The 8606-nt window shown below is 46.4% G+C and overlaps 2 protein-coding genes across 6 annotated transcripts; one reads left to right on the top strand and one right to left on the bottom strand.

Annotated features, from left to right (window-relative positions):
- Window positions 1-418: 418 nt before the first annotated feature.
- Window positions 419-1660, bottom strand: LOC101625722 (cytochrome b-c1 complex subunit 8). 3 transcript variants are annotated; one of them, XM_012728019.1, is made up of 3 exons: window positions 1572-1660; window positions 1251-1418; window positions 419-653 (listed from the first exon to the last, which is right to left on the bottom strand). In XM_012728019.1, exons 2-3 carry the CDS (start codon window positions 1402-1404, stop codon window positions 559-561), a joined length of 249 nt encoding a protein of 82 aa, XP_012583473.1. In that variant the 5' UTR covers window positions 1405-1418; window positions 1572-1660; the 3' UTR covers window positions 419-558. The 3 variants fall into 3 exon arrangements, with proteins under 3 accessions (XP_012583473.1, XP_012583472.1, XP_004686771.1); XM_012728018.1 differs by having other exon boundaries at window positions 1563-1631; XM_004686714.2 differs by having other exon boundaries at window positions 1517-1619.
- Window positions 1661-1790: 130 nt separating this feature from the next.
- GDF9 (growth differentiation factor 9) lies at window positions 1791-6669 on the top strand. Of its 3 annotated transcripts, none has more exons than XM_012728017.1 (3): window positions 1791-1891; window positions 4183-4378; window positions 5494-6669. In XM_012728017.1, the coding sequence occupies exons 2-3, from the start codon at window positions 4246-4248 to the stop codon at window positions 6456-6458; spliced, it is 1098 nt and encodes a 365-aa protein (XP_012583471.1). In that variant the 5' UTR covers window positions 1791-1891; window positions 4183-4245; the 3' UTR covers window positions 6459-6669. The 3 variants fall into 3 exon arrangements, with proteins under 3 accessions (XP_012583471.1, XP_012583470.1, XP_004686770.1); XM_012728016.1 differs by having other exon boundaries at window positions 1828-2336; XM_004686713.2 differs by lacking the exon at window positions 1791-1891 and having other exon boundaries at window positions 3267-4378.
- The last annotated feature ends 1937 nt before the right edge of the window (window positions 6670-8606 follow it).

Genomic DNA, 8606 nt, shown 5'->3' with positions numbered 1-8606 from the left:
GCCATAGATCACCTCATTCCTGCCCTGTTATATCTGACCTCCCATCAGACTAAGGCCTACATGAGGGAGATTGGCAGTATAACGCAGCTTTAAGAACACAGCTTAAAAGAGCTGATCTGTGTGAAGGCTAAGAGGAATGCTTAACACAGAGTATGTAAATATAGGTAGTAGCTTTTATTATGGAGTAGAGGGCCAGGAGCCAACACTCCTCATGGCCCATGCCACCCATTAATCTGATAGATGCAGGAATAGCTACAGCTACTTTCTCATAGAACAAGGGTAAACTTCATTGATTCCGATCCCCAGAACAGCTAAAAGTATTCATGACTCACTCTGGGGAAGGGAGTTTATGAACTTGAATATGAGCAGATAGAAACATCATGAACTCTGTTCACAAAAAAGCAAAATCACAACAGTGTCACCCATGAGAAGTTTATTGTGCCTTCAAGACACTACAGTGTACACTCTGCTCCCAGAGAAGAGCCTTTCAGGGACATGGAACCATTTTCCAGGTGAGTTGATCATCAGGGACACGGAACCATTTTCCAGGTGAGTTGTTCATTTGTCATTTTCGTAGGTGGCTGGATTCTTCCTCTTGGATTTCTCAAACTCTTCAGTCCCCCATGTGTAGACAAGGTAAAATCCTATAAAAGCTGTAAAAGTCAAAATGAGTCAGCAGTGAGTATATTTAAAGCTCAGGATTCTGCCCTCCTGTATCTGGTTGTCAAGAAACTACTTTTAAACCACATGACCAAGAAAGGTTACATTATACACTTATCCTACAGGTCACCAAAATGGTTTAACTTCCTGGACCAGCCAAGAAATTTGGTCTCCAAAACTTCGTTTCCCCCGTTAAACATTTTTAAATACTTTAATGATAACACAAAAGTCACATAACATGAACCTCATCGCTTAACCATTAAAATGCGGCTCAGTGGTCTGTAGCACATTCCCAATGCCGTAAAACTGTTACCCGATCTGCTGCCCAGTGAACACAAAACAGTTCGTCGTTCGTCAAGAAGTGAGTAAAGATGACTCACAGGGAGATGTTGGAGTCACACGACTGACCTTGGGCCAGTCATTTAAGTTCTGTGACTCAGATTCCACATCTGAAGCAGGGGAAATGACAGCACTAGCTCAAGGGCCGTCAGGAATATTCAGCGAGAAAACGGGTGGTTGCAGAGACCGCCCGCTGCCCAGTGCCTACTGCGGCGGGGAGTCCCGCCCGCCTGCCCAGCCACGGCACTCACGCGGGACCACGCGCAGGATGCAGGCCTGAGTGCGGCGCAGCACGTTGGGGATGCCCTTGCTGAAGTAGTGCGGGAAGGCGCGCTGCTCGAAGGGCGACAAGCTGTAGGAGATGACATGCCGCATCCGCGTCAGATGCCCGAACTGGCGGCCCATGGTCGCGGCGGTGCCTACAGGACCAAGAGCACCTGTCACCGCTCAGCCCAGCCCCCGCCGCCTCCAACCCGAAAGACCCTCCCAGCGCTCCTCCAAAGGCCCGACCCCCAACCTCCCAGTGGCCACTCTGACTGCGTGACCGGACCCCACTCCCGCACCGGGGTCACCTCGCCCTCCACAATCGCGGGATCCAGCGGCCTCCGTCGGGCACTTCCGGTAGAACCGGAAGCCGCGCTAGGCGGCCATGAAGTCACTTCCGGGGCACACCATTTTCCTGTGGTGGCCAGGGGAGGGGGCCGTTGCCCCTCGTTCCGGGGAAGAGTGCCCGACCCGGTGACCCTGCGGGTGGGCGGGGCCTGGCGACAGCCTCTGCGACTGAGCGGGATTTGGGGCCCCGGGGCGACCCCCGAGGCCCTCATTCTCAGCCCTCAGTTTCCCGCATTCGGTGGAGCCACAGGAAGTAGTCGGTGCCGAGGGTGGCATAGAGGTGAAGTGACAGCGGCCCCCCTGCCTTGGAGGACCGCGCTGGCGGGGCGCTTAGGGGCTGGCGCGTTCTCTCATGGCGGAGAGCTCCCCTGAAGCCTGAGGAGGGGCCGCCGCGCGGTAGCCCGACGCAAGGTCCTGTACCATCTGGTCCAGCGGCTGGAAGCGGGCACGGTTTTTTTCCCAAACCGTCAGCGACCCCAGGACCAAAATCCGGGGCGCTGACCTGGGGCTTCTCCTGGCAGCCGCGGCCTTAGCCTCCACGGGCACGATCTCCAAGAGAGAATGCTAACCCTCCCTCAAACTCAGCCACAGTGTGATTGCACGCAGTTGCCGAGCGGCTGGAAGTGGTGTTTGGGAGGGGAGGAAGGCGCCGCCCCGCCCCGCAGATGGTTTGACCTGGGGTGGGGATGGTCATGGTGCTCGCGATTCTCCATTCCGCTGCCGAGGTGCGAAACATGACTTCTGAGGCTTCACGGTGTTTTCGCAAGTGCTTTCTACTTGAGGTTGCCGCTGGCTGCTGGTTTATACCCGATGCAGAGTGTGTGGAAATACCCTGCTCTTGGCGTAGCTGCCTGCCTGTAATTTGGGGGTACCCTGTCTCTGTTGGGTGTGTCTATAACCCTGCTTCCTAGCCATGGGCAAGTGAGGCTTGGCGGGCAATGAATTTAAGTCTTGCAAACATAACTCAGTTTTATCAACCGAGGTACTGCACAAGCTGGTTCTGTATCTTGTGTGAGTTGACTTTCCTCCGTCAAATAGTGCCCTTCTGGGTGATGGCACTGGATGTCCCCTCACTTTGTCTCATTTTTCTAAAGCATAATATTTAGCCTAGTCTCAGCTGCAAGGCAACAATATAAATTCTTACAAGAACAAAAATACCCTAGTGAGTTCTACCACTAGTTCTATTAATGAGTCTACCACTAGTCATGTGACTAATTGGGAAAAATTCCCATTTTCTAATACCTGCCAACATCTCAGAAACTTTCATCTAAAATAGGTATAAATGTATGTGCAAAGACATCAAGTTATATTCTAAAATAGGTTAAAGGTGGTGACTTTTTTTTAAAAAAAATAATATAATAGTTTATTTTTTACACCATTTTGTGCGTTTTTCCATCTCAGTTTTTTTTTTTTTTAAGATTTATTTATTTGTACATACAGAACTGGGGTACAGGCCAGAGGCTCAGGGGCGGTGAGAGGCTTCACCAGAGACAGTGGGGAACAGAACAGGCAGATCGACAAGGTACACTGCTGAGGGGAGCAGCGGGCGGGTCAGGAGAGGTCTGCCACGCCATGTGGTCTCCTCCGGGGCAGGCGGGAATCGAACTCATGCGGAAGTGGCTTTAGCTTCTCAGTGCAGTGCTTTAACCCGCTGCGCCACCAGGGAGGGCCCCATCTCAGTTTTAATCCCCGTGGGTTTCCCATCACCAAATCACCCGTATGCAGGGTGGTGACGTTTTTAAAGCATATTGCAATATTCCACCTGGCAACTTAACAGTTCCCTGCCCTCTGGGATCTCAATGCCAATTGTGACTCTCTTCCTACTCCAAATTAGCATGCAGTAAATAATTATTCTAACCACCTGAAAGTGGGAGAAGTGGCTGAGGTTGAAGTCAGAGGAAGAGTAAACCTAATACGGTAAATTGCATACAACAGATCTGTGCATCATCATGAATAATTAGTTTTTCCACTGGCCTTGAAAGTTTGAGCAAACACTCAGAACATTTTAACAATCCTAATCCCTCCCAAAGAGTGGGTGGTTTTATTTGAAGATCATTCCTCAGTTTTTCTTAGCTGATCACCATATAGCTTGTTCATTTCAAAGCTTTAAAAAAATGCCAGGAAAGGGAAGAGAGAAAAGCTAAATAACCCAATAAGTTTGTACCTAATGAGGACAAATTGGATAACTAGGTTTTTGTCAGCTGTGTGATATACAGCTGATAAAAAGTTCAGCTAGGTATCCTTGAGGTCTGATTACAGAGTGGCCCTATTCTACCCACACCTAACTTTTATTTAAGAGATTAAACAGGGCACTTCCTGGCTTTGAGGAAGAAGACTGCCATGGGGAAATGTGGTCCTTGCTAGTTCTTCCAAGCCATGGCATCTCCCAGCAAATTCTTTATTTGGTTTTACTGTTTTGCCTGGCTTTGTTTTTCCATTAGCCTTGGTTCACAGGCTTCTAGGAGAGATGCTCATCTTAATTCTGAGTTGGAATCTGGAGCCCAACCTTGGTCCCTGCTACAGCCTCCAGATGGGAAAGGCAGATCTGGTCTCCTTTCTCCTCTCTTCAAGGTTCTGTATGATGGGCAAGGTGGAGCCCCCAGGCTCCAGCCTGACTCCAGAGCTTTGCGCTACATGAAGAGACTCTATAAGGCATATGCTACCAAGGAGGGGATTCCTAAATCCAACAGAAGTCACCTCTACAACACTGTTCGGCTCTTCACCCCCTGTGCCCAGCAGAAGCAGTCTTCTGGGGACCAGGTGACAGGTGTGTAGGAGCAAATTGCTTAATGGGTGGAGGGACGACCTGGAGCTTTTTGCATTTCAGTTAGGAGCTGGGCCTTACTTCTTAAATTGCATTTTACTTGGTGTTACTCAGTATCCACATGGAAACAAATCTGGTGCTCGATTTTATCCTTCCTATTGCTGTTGTGGGTTAAGATGGGCTAAAATGCTAGAACTTTCAAACTGGAGAGCCTGAGTGGCTCCAAAGGCGAGGAGAAAGGAGCTGCTGAGCTCCTCATCTTGCCCAAGGTTATAAAATCCAGACTGGATTTTGACTTCCAGTTGTATTTTTTCCAGTCTACCAGTGCTGAGCTGAGCTGGATATGTGCCTGCAATGTCTCTTAGCTGTTGGTGTGATTTTTTCAACAGGATGTTTTCCCCTGGTTGGTGCTTTCTTTGAGAGGAAAGCTTAAGTTCCATTTGGAACAGGAGGTCCTCACAAGAACAACGTGTTAGTCAATAATTTGAAAAGCTCAGTGTTGTGTGAAAGGAGTCGTACTTTAAAAAAATACAGTCACGAGTTTGTGATTTAAAACCATTCTAATCAAACGGTCCGGTCCATTGTGGCTGTTTACAGCCTTTCTTCCTTGATGTCCTATTTGATTGTAGTGGCTTTTTCCAGACTCCAGTTGTTGTCAATCTCAAGTGCTTCAAATTAACCTGACAGTTTAGTTTTCTTTATTGACTCAATAGCCTTAGACTATTGTCTTAACAAGCCTGTTAAAGTATCTTTTATTACAGTTTTCCTTGGAGAGACAAGCCAAGAGAAAACTCCTGCCTTCTCTGTCCCCTCTTATGTTTGGCTCATTCTAAAACATTAAATTGTAAGGATTCCGTGTTGCTTTAATTTACTGCCAGAACGGTGTGACTTTAGGGTGATAAAATATCCAGTTATACTTGCCAGGTATTAGTTATGGTACATTTACCTTCTCCTCACAGCAGCCCTCCCTCCTTTTTTATGGCTCGAGGAAGGGGGTGGCAGGGAGAAGGGAGAAAGCATACCAGGGAGTACTAGCTCCTTGACATTAGTACCAAGTACCCATCCGATTATGTTTGATTTGTGGTCGTGCACTACCAGTAGATTGTTTTTCTTCTCAGGAGCCCTTTCATCAGTGGACCTGCTGTTTAGCCTGGATCGTGTCACTGCTGTTGAACACTTGCTCAAGTCAGTCTTGCTATACACTTTCAACAACTCCGTGTCACTCCCCTCTGCTGTTAAATGTTTGTGCAACTTGGTGATAAAAGAGTCAGAATTTTCTAACAAGTCTCTCCCCAGAGCTCCATACTCACTCACTTTTAACTCCCAGTTTGAATTTAGAAAGAAACACAAATGGGTTGAGATTGACGTGACCACTCTCCTTCAGCCTTTAGTTGCCTCCAACAAGAGAAGTATTCACATGTCTGTAGATTTTACCTGCGTGAAAGACCAGCTTCAGCGGCCTTCTGCCCAGGACCGTCCGTTTAACTTGACTCTTCCGACACCCCCTTCCCTGCTTTTATATCTGAACGACACAAGTGCCCAGGCGTATCATAGGTGGTATTCTCTCCACTATAAAAGGAGACCCTCACAGTGTCCTCACCGGAAGAGAGTTCTGCCTGCCTATTCCAAGGAAGACGGGACTTCTGAGGGTGTAAGATCTTCGCGTCACCGGAGAGATCAGCAGACTGTCAGCTCTGACTTGAAAAAGCCTCTGGTTCCAGCTTCTTTCAATCTGAGTGAATACTTTAAACAGTTTCTCTTTCCTCAAAATGAGTGTGAGCTGCATGACTTCAGATTGAGCTTTAGTCAGCTGAAGTGGGACAACTGGATTGTGGCCCCTCACAGGTACAACCCTCGGTACTGTAAAGGGGACTGTCCCCGGGCAGTGGGGCATCGGTATGGCTCTCCAGTTCACACTGTGGTGCAGAACATCATCTATGAAAAGCTCGATTCCTCAGTGCCAAAACCATCCTGTGTACCTGCCAAGTACAGCCCCTTGAGTGTTCTGACCATTGAGCCCGACGGCTCAATCGCTTATAAAGAATATGAAGATATGATAGCCACCAAGTGCACCTGTCGTTAAGAGGGTCCACTAAACGATGACCTTGAACCTCCGGGGCAGAGCGAATGCCATGTTCCTGCCTATGTGTTCAAGAGAAAGTGTTGGGGCATGTGTTGTATTTGAGCGCCTCTATGTCCTCTGTCACTGTAAAGGGTATACCATCGGCCTTTTTTTATTTCCAGTGCAAGTGAAATGTGTTTATTTAGGAGAGCTTTAACTTTTTTTTCCCTGAGTGATTTTTTTCTTTTCTTTTCATGGAAGTCTTGTTTTTGATGTGAGGGGGGAAAAATAACAAATCTTGGATGGCACAACTAAATCAATGCTGTTGTTATTTAATGGATGAATAAATTCTTCGCAGTGGCAGTTCTGTGTATGGAAGTGTGTGTTTTAGTAACAATTGCTTTTAAATGGGCATTAGGAGGGAAAGGTAGTCTAAGCTGAACAACTTTTTTACAGAAAAACAAAGGTGACTTTCTCTACTTTAATTCTATGAAGATCCACTAGATTTAAAAGTACACAGTGTAACCTATTTTGTGTTGGGGTGTTCGTTCCCTGTAGACAGCTAGTCTAAACCAGTTGACTCACATAAAGAAATGTAACATTGGCCCCATTTATGTACAGGAAATTGCCATGCAGATTTTTCCAAGAAAATAAAATGTTCAAGATTTAACAATGTATTTTCTTTATATATTTAAAACTTCTGACCCCGTGGAAGGAAGTCAAGGAGCACTTTTGCCCCTTTGTTTTCCTTTTTTAATTTGTGCCAGTCTCTCTCGGCTCTCAGCTCTCCTCACCACACCCCATGGATTTCTTTCCAGTGGATTTAAGACTGCTCCACTGAAATTAACCGCCAGTGACTAGGTTCTGTAACAGAGGGGGCCTTGTTGGCTCTGAGGGCTTTTATGTGAGTTGTCAATAAATCTTTTACCTTGACAGAGCCCTGGGGACACAGAGTTAGGAAGGATGCAGTGATTTCCTGTTGCAGAGTTGTTAAAACTCAGATCTACAAAAAGTAACTCCTAGATGCAAAAAGTACTTTTCATTGTTGTAAATGACCTTTTGTTTAGCCAGCTTTATTTGATGGAGTTTATTATTTACCTGTTTAAAGTGTACGATTCAATATTTTTTAGTGTATTGCCCTTCTCATCTCTTTCCCAGCCCTAAACAGCAAATCTTTTTCTAAATATTTCCCTTTAATGGACTTTGAAGTGAATGGAATCACATAATAGGTGCTTTGTTTAGTTAAAAGATTTATTTGTATGCAGAAGAACTGGGGTATAGACCAGAGGTGTGGGGTATGGGTGGGGTAAAAGGATTCACCAGAGACAGAGTGGGGAGCAAACAGGGGTAGATTAACTGAAACACACTGCTGAGGGGAGCAGCAGGCCAGACAGGAGAGGTCCGCTGTGCCATGTGGGTCAGCTTCTTGCTGGGGATGTGGTAGCATGCATCAATTCCATTTTAATTACCTACTAATAATCCATGTGTGCCTGTACCACATTTTGTGTATCCCATCATTTGTTGGACATTTTGGTTGTTTCTGACTTTGTACTGTTATGCATAATGCTAATATAAATCTTCATATATAAGTTTTTGTGTACAAGTTTTTAATGAACATGTTTTTGTTTCTTTTGCTATAAACTTGTAGCATCTCGGGCCATGTGATTTGGGCTTTTTTTAGGAACTATTAGACTGCTTCCCAAAGCAAATTACCTAGTTCACATTCCCTCAAGTAGTCCCTGAGTGCTTCTATACCTGCTGTGCCACCAGGGAGGGGCAGGGAGGGCTACTATAATTTTTTTTTTAAGATTTATTTTTTAATCATTTATGCTTACAAAAGCTGGAGTGTAGGCCAGAGTGTGGGAGGGTGAGAGGATTCACCAGAGACAGAGCAGGGAACAGAACAGGTGGATCAAATGAAATACACCGCTGAGGGGAACAGCAATTAGGTGAGACAGGAGCTGTCTGTTGCGCCATATGGGTCATCTCCCTGGCTTGGGATCGAACTCTTGCTGCAGTGATTGCTGATAGCTACATTGTGCTGAGACCTAACCCCTTGCGCCACCAGGGAGGTCCCATCCATCCATTTTCATAGACACTTGGGTTGTTTCTACTGTTTGGCGCTTTTGAATAACAGTGCAACCAATGTTATGCAGATATTTGTAAAAG

Source organism: Condylura cristata, unplaced genomic scaffold (genome assembly GCF_000260355.1).
Source record: "Condylura cristata isolate star-nosed mole 26May11 unplaced genomic scaffold, ConCri1.0 scaffold00021, whole genome shotgun sequence".
Classification (NCBI taxonomy): Eukaryota; Metazoa; Chordata; class Mammalia; order Eulipotyphla; family Talpidae; genus Condylura; species Condylura cristata.
Note: the sequence above shows the minus strand (reverse complement) of the source record. Positions and strands in the feature narration are given on the sequence as shown.